Below are 18,788 nucleotides of genomic sequence, written 5' to 3'. Positions count from 1 at the left end.
AAAACTTTACACTTAATTAGGAGGCAATTCTGGTGGCCCACCCTAAGAAAAGACGTCAAGGACTATGTAACATCCTGCCCCACATGTGCAAGGTCTAAACGGAAGGTGGGGAAACCCCAAGGACTACTGCAGAAAGTAGCAAGCCCCTCCTGTCCCTGGGAGGAGATTTCCATGGACTTCATAGTCGACCTGCCACCCAGCCAAAGGAAAACCGTAATCTGGGTGGTAAAATACTATTTTTCCAAGCAGGCACACTTCATACCCTGTGCATCCATCCCCTCTGCACAGCAGCTGGCATGCCTGTTCCTCACCCATATCTACAAAATCCATGGCGCCCCCTACCGTTTGGTGACAGATAGGGGCACACAATTTACCTCCAGGTTCTGGAAAGAATTCCTAAACCTCATTGGCACGAAGCAAGCACTGTCAACGGCTTGGCACCCCCACACAGATGGCTCTATGGAGATCCTCAACTCTACCCTGGAGCAGTTCCTGCGGGCGTTTATTAATTACCAACAGGACAATTGGGTGGACCTGCTTCCTTTTGCAGAGGTGGCCTACAACAACGCGGTACACCAAAGCACAGGTCACACCCCCTTCAAGGTGGTTTATGGCAGAGACTTTGTGCCAATCCCGGAACTGCCCCAACCAGACACCCCACCCTGTTCTCCAGATGACTGGGCAGCTCAACTGGGCACGGTTTGGCCCATCATCCAGCTAGCCCTGGCTGATGCACAAGCAACATACAAGAAGTTTGCAGATAATCACAGGGTGGCGCAACCGAACTACAAAGTGGGAGATAGGGTCTACCTCTCCACTAGGTTCATCAAATCCCCACAGCCCTCCAAGAAACTGGCACCCAAATTTATCGGACCATTCCCCATCACAGAAATTATTAACCCAGTCACCTTCAAACTGGACTTACCCCACAATCTAAGGCGCATACACCCAGTTTTCCACTGTGCCCTCCTGAAACCAGCCACCCCTTCAAAATGGCACACAGAAACCCCCCCCGCCCCCACCCATCATGATAGATGGGCAACAACATTTTGAAATCCAAGAAATACTTGATTCCAGGAGGCAAAGGGGCACACTACAATACCTTGTCAAATGGAGGCATTTCTCACACTCAGAGTGGGTCCAAGCTCAACATGTCTCAGCTAAACGGTTGGTAAAGAACTTCCATGAAGCATACTCATCCAAACCAGCACCCTAAGATCTTCTTTGGGGGGCAGCATGTCATGTTCCCCGTTGCAAGGCATATGTGCATCACAACGGGGAACATGCACATTAGGTAAGAGGAAGGGATAAGCATAATCCCTAAATCACTCATACATCCCCCAAGCACCCATATCCAGAAGGGAATCCCCAACACAATAGATAAGCCCCTCAGACCAGACTTGGCACCCATAAAGAGATAGGGGGAACACCTTCCCATTCCCCCAGGGGATGCATTCACACCTCCCTCAGGCACGCATGTCCACAGAGGAATATCCAACATAATGGGAGCGCCCATCAGACAGGACTTAACGCCTATCGGAAGATCAGGGAAACACCTTCCCATTTTCCCCAGGGGACGCACCCGGTCCGGACGAAGACAGGGAGACAAAGGAGATCGCCGGGATTGCCCATCAGCTGACGCATCACAGTCCCAAGCACCCATCTGGTCCTGGCTCGAGGGTAGAGAAGCACAACATCCGCCAGCAAAGTATAAACAGGGCACCCTGTCACCACATAAGGATTCCCGTCTTTCTCCTTGCACGCACTCCGTTCTAATAAAGCCAGAAATCCTTAGACCTTCTAAGTGAGTCTGTGTCTTATTCAGAGCGTGGCTGCCCTGACAAAATCTGAGGAACTGATTAAAATCAAGTCTGTCAGATGTGTTCATCCATAACTCAGAACATCGTAATGGTATTTTCAGTGGAGAACTCTAATCTGTTTTCAATACATACACAGAAACGCACACACTTATAACTATTTCCTCACAGGATATTATTGTTGTTTCTATGTGCTCACTATATTCTATCCCTCAACTTATTCTTCACTGAGGCTTATACTGAATATCCCTTTCTTCCTCCTCAGTCTTTCCTCAATTGGTTCTATAGCTCTTGATGTCTGACACTCCAGTGTCTTTTGAACGTTTTTTTTCTTTAAAAAACAATTTAATTTCTCTCTGTCCCTGAAATTTGCTAGTGAGTTTAAGCCCCTTCAACATACAGGAAACTTCAGCTAGGGAATAAGAAATGAAAAAGTTGAAGAGTAAAAAGGGATGTAATTATGGAAGACTAGACCATACAGTAGAGGCAAATATTTCCTATTAGATTAACCAGAAAACTAGTGACCTTGTTGGCAACATGAATAAAGCTCATCATAATATGATAAATAAACTTAGTCCATAGCAAAGACCAATATTCTCTTATGCTGTTGTGATTATTTTTCAAGTGCTTTCTGCAGTAAAGGTATTCCCACATTATACACTAAACAAAACACAACAATTTGATGCTGTGGAAGAAAAAGAATGCTGGCAAAACTAAGTCACAAATGTTCATGTTATTAGCTGTCTACCCCAAGTACGTCAGCAATGTTTGTGCAGCTGCGTTGAAAGAATTTCAAGGGATTATACGTTATTTTCTTCTGTCCTTTCTGCTCATCTACTGCATCCACCTGCTGCTCTGGATGATAACTTCCTTAGAAGTTACAACAACACAGAATAAAAAGAACATGGTTTTATTTACAGTATGAAAAAGATGCTGCCTTATTTCTTGATAATACACATAGTAATAAAGATGTTTCAAACAAGATAGAAATGAAAAGAATGGTCATGCATGTCCAAAGCAGAAGTGTTGCTAATGATGAACAGATAAAAACTTTCTGTACTTGGATGTTAGTATTTTAAAGTTGTTAAACATCCCTTTTCCTATTCTGAATCTGGTGTTCATGCTGAAACCTGGTTACATTGCCTTTGCTGTATAGAAGAAGGAAGAGATAAAGTGTTTTATTTACAAATATAAACAGACTGAACATGCTTAATTATGGGGAATCAGAAGAAAGTAAAGATGTTTTTCTAAAATTGCATGATGAATAAACAGACAGCCCAAACTGTTGTTTTTAACTCTCTACATATACTTTTCCACAATCAATAGTAATAAAGCAATGTTAGCCTCCTTCAGGCCACATTGTGGGAGCAGTTAAGTACACATTAATGTGCACTGTCATTAATGCGTAAAATAAAGAGAGCGGAGCGATGGGTAGCTTCAGATTATGCTCCCACACAGCTGATTTTTGTTGTCGTTATTTAATTGGCAAGAATAATGTAACAACTGCTAAGGCTTTGAGTGAATTAAAGTTCAAATTCTATGCAGTAAGAAAAAAATAAATCAGAATCCAACTAAATTGCACGCATATAACTTTTTCCCAATGCCTTCTCAAAAGAAGAAAAAAAAAATAAAAATCATCTATTGCAGTCATCTGCATGTGTGAAAAGAGATCTTTCTCATTTCTAGAACTGACCCTGATATTTGTAAAATAGTTTTTATTGGTTTTAAGATCAGGAGTTTCTGGTTTTCTGTTACAACATGAAAGACTAATGTATAAGGGAAGTGGTCTTTTTCCAAATTCTGAAAATCACATTTATTGAGACAACTTAATAGTGCTATAAGACTTTGTTCCAGGACTTCTGGAGTTCTATCACTTATGTGGTGTGCACATATTGCATGCCTTATTGCAGATTCCATTTCTTTTTCTAATAGAGTTTGAGAGTTTTAATGGCTGTTACTTTGAATGAAAAATGAATCCATTCAAATTATGGGAATAGATTTGATCTACCTCAATTAAAAATGCATTATATTAAATGATTTTTTTAAAAAAAGGCCTAACAATCAACGGTGAGCTCCCAGATGTACAGAATACAATAGAAGAGAATATATGCAGATCTCAGGGTTGAACTGTGGAGTTCTTGGTACTCCTGAGCTTGGTTGGACTCCATACACAGAATGTTCACGATATAACTTGGAATAAATAAATTGAAATCAGATTCATAGAATAAATTAGGAGATGATTTATAAAGTGAAAATATGCAAGTCTTCTTCAACTATCGTTCAAGTAATAATATTGAAATAATAAAACAATATGTGAGCTTAGACCTACCCAACTGCAAGTATGAATGAAAATTTCCTTGCTGCTTTCCTGGGAAGAATGTATATTAATCTAATACTAAACACCAAGTAGCCACACCTCTTTTTCTCAGAAAAAAAAAAATTAAACCTATCTCTGATGGTTAAATGCATATTCTGTCATCTTGAGACTTTTTTTCTGAAAAAAAAAGGAAAAAAAAACTATTAAAGCAAAGCTCAAATTCTAATGATTTAACAGAAATGCTCACATCATTCTCCTGTACAGATCATTATCTTAATACCGATGTGGCTTGCCACTGCTTCCTTTCAGGGTGGTTCCCCCCCTGACCCAGTTTCCTGGTCTAGCCTATAACCCTGGTATTCCCTGATAGTCTCTCATCCAGCTACTAACCAGGCTGAAATTTGATTAATAAGGTTGGCCAAGTGTAGTCACTTGCTGAGATTTTAAAGAGTAATTAGACATCCAGTCAGAAATTGGATCTGCATAATAAAAGGCACAAGACAAAATTTCCTGAAAAATACATATTTTCTGAAAAATTATTCTAAAATTATTCTTATTTAAAAATAAGGCATGCAATATGTGCACACCACATAAGTGATAGAACTTATGTTCTATCACTTATGTTCTAATGTTATAATTTTAACATTTTAAAATGTATACTTAATTATTCTGACTAATAATATAATCTGTATATAATTCTTCCAAAAGATTAAGTATCCAGCCATTTAATAATTGCTAACTTGTTACTTAGTTTGCTATCAGTGCTATTGTCTTATGCAAGTCTAGAAAGACATTTATATATTACTAGATATATTTAGTCAAACTAAAGAACTGATTATTCATCTACAGCTTTAGCTATTTAATATATAAATTAAAGTGATTAAAACTGAATAAGATTCAATAAGATTCAATGTACACAATGTATCTTACCTCACAATGGATTTTCATAGGATTACAGTATAAAACTAATTATGACATAATTTATTTAATCTTCTAAAGAATTACTACTTCCTGCTCTTGACTATGAATCTGTGCGGAATATCAGGAGACCAGTAAAGAGGGCAAATTCTGAGAAACAGGAAAGTAAGGTGAAGCAGCAGTTTCTATTCATTGTTTTTGCAATGATCCTAATAAAGAGCTGCTGAGATGAAGTTTAGTCAGCTTTGGTTGCAAAGATGTATGTAAGCCTCCTGGCACAGTGTGGACACAGGAGCATGACAGTGATTTCAGTTCAGTGAAGTCTTTGCATATGATGGTTTGCATAAGCGGATTTAAAGAAAATGGACCAATCAGATAAGGAACCAATCAGCAACCAGCTTCCTTGGACTCCCCTAGCCAAGAGCTCAGTCAGCCCAATATACCACAAAACAGCTCAATATCCCTCTGAAGTTGCCAGCCACAGTTGCTGGTGAGACGTCAGAACAAAAGAAAACTAGACCATGGCCATACAGCCTGAAAGCTCATCACTGCTTTAAACAGAAATGACTGGAGATAGAGAGTCCCACAAGTACTCTGGCCCAATGCCAAGTAAAGCTGTATAGGTGGTAATCAGCACTTTGGACTGCACCCGGAAGAATAGAACAGAACAGAACAGAACAGATATTGCAACTATATGTTCCAAATAATGAAGTACTATACTTCATTACAATAATGTATTACATTATTCTTAAAACTGAATCCCTATAGGATAATTGCTTGCTTGTTCCAAACTTAATCAATAATAGCAATATATGCCAAATGGCTGAAGTACATTAAATGGTAATCGTTTAATCTTTTGATGTATCCACAGAATGTGACATATGTTCATTATCAAAATGAGCCTTTGATTGGGATATTTGAAAGAGTGAAGAAATACTTCTGATACTAATGACTAGCAATCTGTCAGGGACCAGGGCTGTGTTATAGGTAACTAAAAAGTGCCAGAAATCACACTAGATATTAATCTTACAGAATTAGCTATAGAATATGATATTTTTCCAGACAAGGTTATGGCCATTATAGGCTGCCTGTATGTATGTATGTATGTATGTATGTATGTATGTATGTATGTATAGTATGTATGTTTGTATGTGATTTATATCCCAACTTTTCTTCAGGAGTCCAAAGTGGCATAAATAGTGCTGCCTCTTCCTATTGTCTCCACAAAAAGCCTGTGAAGTAGGTTGGGCTGAAAGTGAGAGAGACTTAAATGTGGGTTTCCCCAATGCCAGTCCAACAGGTTTTTAGCAGTTTTCATTCATCACAACAGGAAACTATGAAGATTATTCTGAGTTTCCACACGCAAGTCTAGAAGTGGCAGATACAACTTGCTACTTAATATTACAAAGATGGAATTTGTAGAAAGAAGGAATAGTCTACAATTTAAGTCATGGCTATCATCATATATATTAAGTTAGCTAAACTGAGGTAATACAACACAAACATACACATACTGGGCAACTATCAATATTTTGGTAATTTATGGTTCAAGTCCTAAAGCTTCTGACATAACCTAATAAGAATATATGAAAGCAGCTATGCCAGCACAAAATCCTAAATGATAATATTATTCTAGCTCTTCAGAGTTATTATCATGATAAAATCATTTGCAGTAAGCTGTGTTGCTTCATTTTATACAATAATTCTGGCAAAACCTAACAAGCCAACTTAGATTCTTGTTCCAGGTGGATATATAAATGTGTATAAAGAACGGGAGAGGAAAATATTCATCCTAGCAGAAGGTAACTAGTGACCCTTCAGAGAATAATACAGATTCTCATCTAAGCCCATAAAAGGCAATACAGCAAATAGTTCTATTAAACCTGTTAAGATCACAGATCTGTTTCTGAGATAGGTATCACTGTACCTCATACCTGTTCAGCTGATGACCCACCAATCCAAATGCAGTCATCATTCATTCAACAACTTTTCTATTTCTACAGTTACAGGCGTGCTTCATAACAGGAATGTTATAAATCAACTGAAGAGTAACACTTTGTGACTGGTGGGAAAGTGGCAACCATACTGAGATAAGAAGCAACTTTTTATAATCCTGTTTCCTCTCTATAACTCACTATGCAAATCTGCTCAGATTCAGAATAGATTTAAAGGGAAGATTTAAATGTTTTCTACCTGTGGAGGGTCTACCATTGGATAAACTTTAAAATCATTATTAAAAATAAAATTAAAAAATGCCAAGGAAGTAATAATTGAAGTCATGCTGAAAATAAATAATGGTTTAATGTTTTAATCCTTAAGTAATTTAACATCTGCTCAGGCAATTCATTCCATAGATTAAGTATATCTATCTAAAAATAAATTATATGTAATATAATTTACCATAAGCACATTTGAATTTAAAATCTATGGATTTGATATCTAAATTTTGTATCTGTAGAATATAGAGCACTGGACTTACTTGTTTTCATTGGTGGCATCATACCGAGGCATGGGGTCAATATCATTACCATTGACATCAAAACTGGCATCGGGGTCCTGCAACCAACAGTGAAGTGAGATGGAAAGAGAAGGGACAGCAGAACCTCATTAATTAGCTATTGATTCATGTAAATTCATATATTCCTCAGCAGGTTGCTACAGGCATGTAATTAGATTAACTAAGATTCCTGTGGTTTTGTGTTGGCTGCTTGTCCAAAACTAACAATTCAATTGTGTTTAGGATATAGAATTGTTCTTAAAGCAGAGGTCTCAAAATTAAACCATCATGAGAGCCACAGGAGGACTAATTCATACTCTGAGGACTGCAACACTGAAGACATGCCATACATTAATATAGAAGCTATTTATTTTTAATAATTACATTTTAATCTATATTGTGTGGGTCTCTAGGTGGTGGTATATTGCACTCTCAGCAATCTCAGCTAATATGGCCAAGGATGACAAACGCTCACATCGTTAGAAGCATTAGAATCATTCTAGAAGTATTCTAGAAGCATTAGACATCATTCTAACATCATCAGAAAGGCTGTAGGTTGACCACTACAACCCATCTTTCAGAAGGAAGCTTTAGTTTCTAATGAAAACATATTTATTCCTCACCCCTACTCACTGACTCTGGTCAAACTTCCAAGCCTTTTGCTCCTAGAGGCAAAAGTGGAACAAGCTCAGAATTTTGCACACACTCCACTGCCACATTTGACAGGTACCCTACCCAAGGTCACTGCAGTTTGCTTTTGCCTCTTTAGTGCCAATAGTAGCCCCAAAGAGGCTTTTTCCCATTTTTAACTTGCGGGATCAATCCTTCCTACAGAAAGCTGCTAAGCTACATTTCAGCAAGGCCACTCTTTAGTCCCTACTCACCTCCTCCATCGACCCACACTGGGGGAAGCCTGCTTGGGATGGTACCTCACATTTCTTTCTCTGACTGTTCTTTTTTCCTTTCTTTTTGAGATGTGGGGACTCTTTCACATGACAGCTTTGTTTCTCCAAAGCTCCACTGTGAAACTTGTAAAGGAAGGTATACAAAGAGTGACACACTTTGCTCCTCTTCCCAGCTCTGTTTTTTTCTTTGCTTGCTTGCTTGTTTGTTTTTGCCAAAGAGGAGGTGGAGAAGAACCCAAACAGAGGCACAAATCTGGGGAACCCATAACTACTATTCAAGTGATGAGGTGATGTTTTAGTCCTGGCAGCCTCACTGTGGCATCATCACCCTCCTCCTCTCCCCCCCCACCTTTGTGATGAGCAAATGGGGAAGCTGGAGCCATTGCTTCTGCTTTCCCCAGCAGCCAGACAGCTGCAACTCCTGCAAAGTAAGAAACAGAATGCAGCAATGATGGCCATCTCAACTCTCTCTCTGCTGGCCAGTCCTTCTCTAGGCCAGTAACTTGGTGCACACCAAACCCTTAGATGCTAATGCTAGGCAGTCCAACTTGTCCACCTTCTGCACTTGTCCCTAGTGACTTCTCCTACATGGGCTGAGGGAAGTTGATTGAGGGAGATTCTTCATGTTTGTGATTCCTGACTATCTGCCCATCCCCTTTATAGAAAGCCTTCATACATAATTGGAAGGAAAAGTTGTGAATGAGTGGTGGGGACAAGTGAGTGCATGCCAGCTGTTCACGGCAACATGGCACGGATGGATAAAGCATATGCAGGCTGCAATGAAGGGGGGAGGGCTGCATACAGCCATGTGTTGCAACTCCTGTATTTAAGCAATTACTTCTGATTTATGAAAAAAAATAATTGTTTTAATTAAAATAAGTTTTATGTGATTCTAATTACTCTACTTCAAGCTTCTTCATCTAAATCCTTTTCATCACATATTTTATTTACAACCTGGATTTCCTTTATTCCTGCTAAAAGATATAGCTATTTAAGTGACTTTAAGAGAACATTACTTGCCTTAAGGAAATATTTCCATGTGTTGATAAACGGTTTTGTAAACACAACTTCAATTATAAGCCCACTTCGAAAATGATATCTTTATTAACAACAGCTATTAAATTATACATTTTCATATCTTTAGGAAGTGTAATGGGTAAAAATTTTGATTTTATTTTCTCCACTTTTCCCTGTAGAAAACTGCTGTTTTTGACTCCAGTCAACTGATACAGTAGAATGATATGGCAGTTTGTATTCCTGTGCAGTTCAGGCCTGATTTGACTCATATTGAAGATTTGAGATTCAAGGAGGACATGATTTGATTTGACTTTGTGATTCAATAGTTGAGGGCAAAATTCAAAATAGTTTGAAATTCAATTTTAAAAAATATCATCAGTTATAACGAAAAAGCATCAAAATGCCTGTAAGTGAAATCTTGCAACTGGACAGATTAAAAATGCTGAGAGATGAGAAAGTGAATAAAGCACAAAGCACTTCCATTTCAAAAGAGTTCTAATAGCACACAGTATAATAACATGATGCAACTCAGTGATTAGGGAAGAGAAGAAGAGGATGACCAGCAGCAAGGTGTATGGACTCAGTTACAGTGGCGATGAGTGCACTGTTGGGAAACTTGAAAAAACAGGTTAGGGATAGATCATCATGGAGAAGATCAATCTATGTGGTCATGACTCTAGGAGTCAAAAACGACTTGATGGCACTCAATCAATCAATCAGTCAATTCAGTGATTGGCTGCTCAAAATGTCAGAAAGGCTATCACACCATTCAGCATGTCCAGGTATGGAAATGAAGTTGCAATATTGTATATTGTCTGTAACAATTCAGAATTAGGAGAAATGCCATTGAATATGCAGCAAGTTTTGAAAGGCTATAAAGCATTTCATAACCACTTGGTTTGATTTGCTCCTTCAAAGGACATCCCTGTTGTCCTACCCCAAGTTAAAAATAATTTTCATGAACTGCTTACAGAATAAGCTCTTCTTTTTCAACTTCCTTTTTGTAGGATGACAGGTTTAGGATGACATTGAAGAATGCTCACTGATTTGGCCTGGTGAGATGATGTGGCTTGTTATCTATGATCATTGGATTTTGTGGGTATCTGGAGGCTTGGCATAGTTAATTGGCAAACCTGGGATGCCCTAGAAAGGACCCCTCATCATTGGCAGGTTGTGGCTTGCAGGCACAGTTAGTTATTAAGCAGAGGCAACAGAAGTAGCTGGCACAGTGAGATACATTGCCACAGAGACTGGCAAACCACAGAGAAAGTAACATTCATGGCCTTGCCTTAAAAAGAGGAAAGCTTGCAAGTGTCAGCTTGGTATCTGTTTATTCATTGTCGAAAACCTTCGACATGTTCAAATCGTGCAGATTTTAAACGTAAGGTTTGAGCTAAGAGACTTTATTCCAAGTGCTGAGAGCTGAATTTAAGATCAGTGATATTGCTAGCATTTGCATGGACATATATAACTCCATTAGTTTATCAATTATCATTTTGATTTTGTCCTTCAAAATGATAATGGATAAACAAACTTATGATGGAATATAGTTTTCTAGTAAATACACCTTGGAGTTGTATTCTAAGATTTATTCAGTAGATAGGTAAGAGTTCTGGAAAAGAAGAATCTTAGTATTTATAGGGTTCAGGGTTGTTGTTGTTGTTTATTCGTTTAGTCGCTTCCGACTCTTCGTGACTTCATGGACCAGCCCACGCCAGAGCTTCCTGTCGGTTGTCAACACCCCCAGCTCCCCCAGGGACGAGTCCGTCACCTCTAGAATATCATCCATCCATCTTGCCCTTGGTCGGCCCCTCTTCCTTTTGCCCTCCACTCTCCCTAGCATCAGCATCTTCTCCAGGGTGTCCTGTCTTCTCATTATGTGGCCAAAGTATTTCAGCTTTGCCTTTAATATCATTCCCTCCAGTGAGCAGTCTGGCTTTATTTCCTGGAGTATGGACTGGTTTGATCTTCTTGCAGTCCAAGGCACTCTCAGAATTTTTCTCCAACACCACAGTTCAAAAGCATCTATCTTCCTTCTCTCAGCCTTCCTTATGGTCCAGCTCTCGCAGCCATATGTTACTATGGGGAACAACACTGCTTTAACTATGCGGACCTTTGTTGTCAGTGTGATGTCTCTGCTCTTAACTATTTTATCGAGATTTGTCATTGCTCTTCTCCCAAGGATTAAGCGTTTTCTGATTTCCTGACTGCAGTCAACATCTGCAGTAATCTTTGCACCTAGGAATACAAAGTCTTTCACTGCTTCTACATTTTCTCCCTCTATTTGCCAGTTATCAATCAAGCTGATTGCCATAATCTTGGTTTTTTTGAGGTTTAGCTGCAAGCCAGCTTTTGCACTTTCTTCTTTCACCTTCATCATAAGGCTCTTCAGTTCCTCTTCGCTTTCAGCCATCAAAGTGGTATCATCTGCATATCTGAGATTGTTAATGTTTCTTCCAGAGATTTTAACTCCAGCCTTGGATTCCTCAAGCCCAGCTTGTCGCATGATGTGTTCTGCATACAAGTTGAATAGGTAGGGTGAGAGTATACAGCCCTGCCGTACTCCTTTCCCAATCTTAAACCAGTCCGTTGTTCCGTGGTCTGTTCTTACTGTTGCTACTTGGTCATTATACAGATTCTTCAGGAGGCATACAAGATGCCTTGGTATCCCCATACCACTAAGAACTTGCCACAATTTGTTATGGTCCACACAGTCAAAGGCTTTAGAATAGTCAATCAAACAGAAATAGATGTTTTTCTGAAACTCCCTGGCTTTTTCCATTATCCAGCGGATATTGGCAATTTGGTCTCTAGTTCCTCTGCCTTTTCTAAACCCAGCTTGTACATCTGGCAATTCTCGCTCCATGAACTGCTGAAGTCTACCTTGCAGGATCTTGAGCATTACCTTACTGGCATGTGAAATGAGTGCCACTGTTTGATAGTTTGAACATTCTTTAGTGTTTCCCTTTTTTGGTATGGGGATATAAGTTGATTTTTTCCAATCTGATGGCCATTCTTGTGTTTTCCAAATTTGCTGGCGTATAGCATGCATTACCTTGACAGCATCATCTTGCAAGATTTTGAACAGTTCAGCTGGGATGCCGTCGTCTCCTGCTGCCTTGTTATTAGCAATGCTTCTTAAGGCCCACTCAACCTCACTCTTCAGGATGTCTGGCTCTAGCTCACTGACCACACCGTCAAAGCTATCCCCGATATTGTTATCCTTCCTGTACAGGTCTTCTGTATATTCTTGCCACCTTTTCTTGATCTCTTCTTCTTCTGTTAGGTCCTTGCCATCTTTGTTTTTGATCATACCCATTTTTGCCTGGAATTTACCTCCAATGTTTCTAATTTTCTGGAAGAGGTCTCTTGTCCTTCCTATTCTATTGTCTTCTTCCACTTCCGCGCATTGCTTGTTTAAAAATAATTCCTTATCTCTTCTGGCTAACCTCTGGAATTTTGCATTTAATTGGGCATATCTCCCCCTATCACTGTTGCCTTTTGCTTTCCTTCTTTCTTGGGCTACTTCTAGTGTCTCAGCAGACAGCCATTTTGCCTTCTTGGTTTTTTCTTTCTTTGGGATGTATTTTGTTGCTGCCTCCTGAACAATGCTGCCAACTTCTGTCCAGAGTTCTTCCGGGACCCTATCTACTAAGTCCAGTCCCTTAAATCTATTCTTCACCTCCACTGCATATTCCTTAGGAATATTAGTGAGCTCATATCTAGCTGATCTGTGGGTCTTCCCTAATCTCTTTAGTCTGATCCTAAATTGTGCAAGAAGAAGTTCGTGATCTGAACTACAGTCAGCTCCAGGTCTTGTTTTTACCGACTGTACAGATGTCCGCCACCTTTGGCTGCAAAGGATGTAATCAATCTGATTTCGGTGTTGTCCATCTGGTGAAGTCCATGTATAAAGCCGTCTCTTAGGTTGTTGGAAGAGAGTGTTTGTTATGCAGAGTGAATTGTCTTGGCAAAATTCTATCAGCCTGTGTCCTGCTTTGTTTTGTTCTCCCAGGCCATACTTACCTGTAATTCGAGGTGTCATTTGACTGCCCACCTTAGCATTCCAGTCTCCCGTGATGAAAATAACATCTCTTTTAGGCGTGTTGTCCAGTAGGTGCTGCAGATCCTCATAGAACTGCTCTACTTCAGCTTCTTCAGCATTTGTGGTTGGGGCGTATATTTGGATCACTGTGATGTTAGATGGCTTGCCCTGAATTTGAATTGAGATCATTCTGTCGTTTTTTGGGTTGTATCCAAGCACTGCTTTAGCCACTTTACTATTAATTATGAAGGCTACTCCATTTCTTCTGTGGTCCTCTTGTCCACAGTAGTAGATCTGGTGGTCATTTGATGTGAAGTGGCCCATTCCAGTCCATTTCAGTTCACTGACGCCCAGAATGTCTATCTTTAATCTTGACATCTCACCAATAACCACATCCAATTTGCCCTGGCTCATAGATCTTACATTCCAGGTTCCAATGGTGTGTTGATCCTTAGAACATCGGATTCGCCGTTCACCACCAGCACCGTCGGCCGCTAGCTGTCCTTTCGGCTTTGAGCTAGCTGCGTCATCACGTCTGGGGCTAGTTGAGCTCATCCTCTGTTCCTCCCCAGTAGCATTTTGACCATCTTCCGACCTGGGGGTCTCATCTTCCGATGGTATACCGACATATCTCTGGTTGTACTGATCCATTTAGTTTTCACGGCAAGAATACTGGGGTGGGTTGCCATTACCTTCCCCAGGGATCGCATTTAGTCTGACCTGTCTGTCATGACCTTCCCGTCTTGGGTGTCCCTTCACGGTTTAGCTCATGGCATCATTGAGGTGCTCAAGCTCCAGCACCACGACAAGGTAACGATCCTTTGCTGAAGGGTTCAGGGTAAATTAAAGTCAATTGGCTTATAAAACAAAATATAACTGTATGAGGTATAGTATGTGCTAGTAAGGGAGAGTCCGATATTAATATTTAAGGACTCAGTCTACATGGGATGTAAACAACTTATGGCTTCGCTCTGTTGCTCATCCCCCATCTTGAACTCTTATAGCTCAGTTGTTTATAACTTCATAGTAACTGCCCCTGAATACTGTATGCATTATTTCTTAGCCTAAATATCCAGTTTGACTGGATTCCTGGATTTCAACTTCTGGCTTTGAACTCAGCTTCTAACTTGTTTCCCTTAAGGTCCTATGCTTTACAACTACACAGTCATTGTTTTATGTTTTATAACTGTCTTTGGACCACAGATAGGATAGCAGCGTACTATCAACCAGCAACAAGTTCTGCAGTCTGAAGCACCATGGACACTCACATAATTCTGCATCAAGTCTGGGTGGTTTCTTTCAATGCCATCATCCAAAATGGTGATCACAATGTTCTTTCCAGTGTAACCTCTCCTCCAGGCACCAACAATATTCATATCTGACTGACAAAGATGTGTGTTATCACTGCAATGCTAGAGAAAGGGGAGGGAACAAAACAAGGATTGTACATAGGTGATTAGTCAAAAATGCAAGATAAAGAAATATTATCCTATTCATTAGCATAACTAATTAAACGGTCAACTGAGGACTATACTGACTTATTAAATTGGAGACAGAAAACCAACATCCTAATTCACAAGCAGCAAGGTAATTTTAAAGAATGGTAAATGAAATGAACATGATTCAAACTCATTTCTTCTTTTGAGAATCCTTATGATATGAAGGAATAGTTATTAGATAATACTTTGTTATATAGATCCCTAGAAATTATCCCAATGGTTATAAAAGGTCTTTTCTGGGTATTCCATATACTTCTGGGAATGTATTTGAATTTTTCAGTACTCAACATGGCAAAAGTAGACCAAATGCCTGTACAAAATAGCCATGGAAACACACACACACACACACACACACAGACACGCTTATGTGTGGGATAAATGAGGGAGTAAGGGAAGGTTTATGTACTGTATAATCTATGAAATGGCTGCCTAGAATCTTGTTTAAATTCTTTTATATCTGCAAAAAAGGAATTAAAAAAAAGTTTTTGGCATGTTTAGTACAGCATCAGCAGGAGATGAATCTGTAACCAAAACAATTTCTGTGCAAAACTTGCAGCTTAAATAGCTTATTGAACAGAAGCTGACTATAATAGCAAAAGTTCTGAAGACTACTTTATGTTAAATGAAAATTGAACCATTTGTCTTTTATTTTGTATGGTTCAGTTAAAAAGAAATGAACAGACAACTGCGCACTCATTATCCCCACCCTATCTCTTAACCTCACAGAGAAAGTGACTCCTTTTAATGAGTATCCCATTGAGGCCCTCAGTGGTGGTGCTTTGCTTCAGCGTCCCTGGACTCAAGGAGAATAAGCAGGAAAAGGAGAAAATAAATTCTTAGAACTAGTATCATAGCAACACATACTAGCTACAAGAGTTCTCAGAGTCCCTTCATTCTTGTTTTCCTATCCCTTTTCATGCTTCTACTCACAGCTCCATACAGTATAATATGCTAGTACTTTGGAATGTATAAAGGTGGCAGCTAGGCAATTGGCCTCTACTCTTTCTTTCCTCTGTACAACTTCATGCAATCAATGTGTGTTTGCTTAACATTTTTCTGAAGTGATTATTGAAAATTTCTCTCAATACCCTATGTGTAGTTGTGCTGTATTAATGATTTTTCGCCAAATTAAAAATGAGCTAATTAAATGAATTGTTTCTCTGCCTTCTATTTCCATGAAGTCTCCAAGTTCCTAAAAATGCTACACAGAGGGTAAGGAGGCTTTATTTATTTATGTTTTCAATTCAGATTTAAGAGAAGATGGTTTAAAAGAACAGGAAGTTATACATTTTGTGAGACCAACAATTAAGTCTATATTTGTTAAGGTTCATAAAGCCAGATTATGTGAGACCACTGATAAGTCTATGGTTACTAAAAGTATTAAACCACAGAGTACTGAAGACCTCCCTCCCTCCCTCTGTCCCTTCCTTCTTTCTACAATGGAAAAGAGATAGGTGCAAAGCTGATTTCTTGATCCTCAATATAGCCATCCTCAACTTGATGCCTCTTCAAATAAGTTGATTATAATTCTAAGAAGTGTAGTTAAGAAGTTAGGAAAGAAGTTAAGGAAATAAATAAGAAGTTAAGGAAATCTTTCCTAGTAGCTGTACCTTGGAGGTCAGCATTAAAATAAAAGGATATATATTATAAGGTTAAAACAATCCTTCTTCCCATGTTCTCTTGTACCCTCATTTTTCACCCTCATTTTTAATTTATTATCAATTTAATTAGAAATTGATTCCCAAATTGATTCTACTCCCAAAGAAAAGAAAGCCACCACCAATTTCCAATCCATGAATAGGTCCCCCATCCCTTATCTTAAAAGGAAATAGGCAGAAATCTCCTTTGTTTTTTCACCCCAAAATGCATTGGCCCTGACTTCCAAGTTTTATTTACGCTGGGGAAAAACAAAAACAAAAACTCTGCCTATAGGAGCTACGGGAAATGACACACACGTTCTGCTCTTTGCCTCAGACTAGCCCTGTGCTTTGAGTTGTAGAAAAGGGTGTGAGATTATAAGCCCTATTTCCTGGAAAGGATTTGGAAACCTGCCAGAAGACAGTTCCTTTTTCCTTTTGTGATGTCAGCAGGCTGTCCTTGCCTGAACCTTTGCTTCTTCAGCAAGTTATTTACTGCCACTAGATAGCTTTCCTTATGTGTGCTTACAAAAAAGGCAAAATACATTCAGGCTGCAGGCAAATATCCATGAATCTATTCAATATTTTTTAAGTACAGCTTGACACCAGTAGGAAGCAGACTAAAATAAAGCTGAAATGGTGGCCAGTAACTTTACCTTCATAAAATATGAGCAGGTAAAGTGTCCGTTGACTAGCTTCGCACATCCCATTAGCAAGGGCACACTCATATATGGAGTTTGCCCAAATGGCTTGTTCTACCAAGTAACTTCACTATTTTATACTTCTGATTATTTATTATTATTTAATTAAATTTAGGGGCTGCCTGACTCCAGATTGACTCTGAGAGGCTCAAAATATAATAAACAATAAAAACACAAGATAGAACAAAAGAAGATAGGCTCTACAAAACAATGGACAGAAATACATCCAACTAGGGATTCCATCCATCTTAACTCAATGGAGAACAACCAGGTCTTCAAGACTTCAAAGGCTTTATGGAATATCAACAGGTGGGGATCTCATTCTAGAGGTCAAGTGCCATGACAGAGAAGGCATGTTCCTGGGTCCTGATAGATGGCACTGTTTAATCAAAGGAACCTGGAGAATGCCAACTCTGCTGGCACATAGTGGCTGGGCATAAATGATGGGAGATAGGTGATCCCTCAAATAACTTGACTCTATGCCATGTAGGGTTTTATAGGCGATGGCCAGCACCTTGAATCTCACCTGGAAGCATAATGGCAATGAGTGCATCTTGCAAACAGAGGTATCACTCGGGCATACCAAAGTATGCCTATCATTGTCTGAGATACAGCATTCCAGAGCAGTTGGAGCTTCCAAGTGGTTTTCAAGGACAGACCTATGTGCAGCACATTGCAGCAGTCAAGCCATGAGGTAACTAGGGTAGGAGTGACTGTCTGAAGGGCATTCTGATCCAGGAAGGAGTACATCTGGCATACCATATAGAGCTGTGCAATGGGCTCCCTTAGCCAGAACTGCTCCCTGCTTTTTCAGATTGATCAAATTGTACACCACTCTTGAATAAGAAAGTGCTACCTCATGCAGGACAACAGATGGAAAATCCCCAGGTCCTGGAGGCCCTAATATCCACACCCACTTGGTCATGACAGGATTGAGTTAGGGTTGGTTGCTCCCCATCCAGGCCTGCACAGCCTCCAGGGACTGGGACAGGACCTCAAGCCTCACTTGGCTGGCCTAGGTTTGAAGGATATAATCGGGTATAATCAGCATATTGATGATACTGAACCTCAAACTGGTGGAAGACCTCACCCAGTGATTTTATGTAGATATTAGAAGGGAAGAGAGTGTCAAACACTGTGGCATCCCACATAAGAAATGCCTAGAGGATGACCTCTCCCCTCCTGCTAACAGTGACTGGAATAGACCATGAAGAAAAGAAGAGAACCACCATAAAACAGTGCTCTGAATTCCCAACCCCCATAGCCAGTCCAGAAAGTTACTGTGGTTGATGGTATCAAGGAGCACAAGGATGGATGCACCATCTCCATATTCACTCCACCACAGGTCGTCAACAAATGCAGCCAAAGCTGTCTAAGTCCTGAAACCTGGATTGAAATCCAACTCATATAACTTGCTATTCATGACATTTCAACT

General features: G+C 39.6%; 1 protein-coding gene across 3 annotated transcripts in view; it reads right to left on the bottom strand.

The window, feature by feature from the left end:
• Positions 1–18,788, bottom strand: part of PCSK5 (proprotein convertase subtilisin/kexin type 5) — a 236,536-nt gene that overhangs the window by 149,040 nt on the left and 68,708 nt on the right. For all 3 annotated transcript variants that reach the window (XM_063295159.1, XM_063295158.1, XM_063295160.1), the window contains exons 4-5: positions 14,785–14,928; positions 7,532–7,608 (exon numbers count right to left, since the gene is read on the bottom strand). In XM_063295159.1, the coding sequence (XP_063151229.1) occupies positions 7,532–7,608; positions 14,785–14,928 (221 nt within the window). The remainder of the gene's footprint in view (positions 1–7,531; positions 7,609–14,784; positions 14,929–18,788) is intronic.

The sequence above is a fragment of the Candoia aspera genome, chromosome 2, assembly GCF_035149785.1.
Source record: "Candoia aspera isolate rCanAsp1 chromosome 2, rCanAsp1.hap2, whole genome shotgun sequence".
NCBI lineage: Eukaryota > Metazoa > Chordata > Lepidosauria > Squamata > Boidae > Candoia > Candoia aspera.
This window is presented reverse-complemented; position numbering and strand designations above follow the sequence as displayed.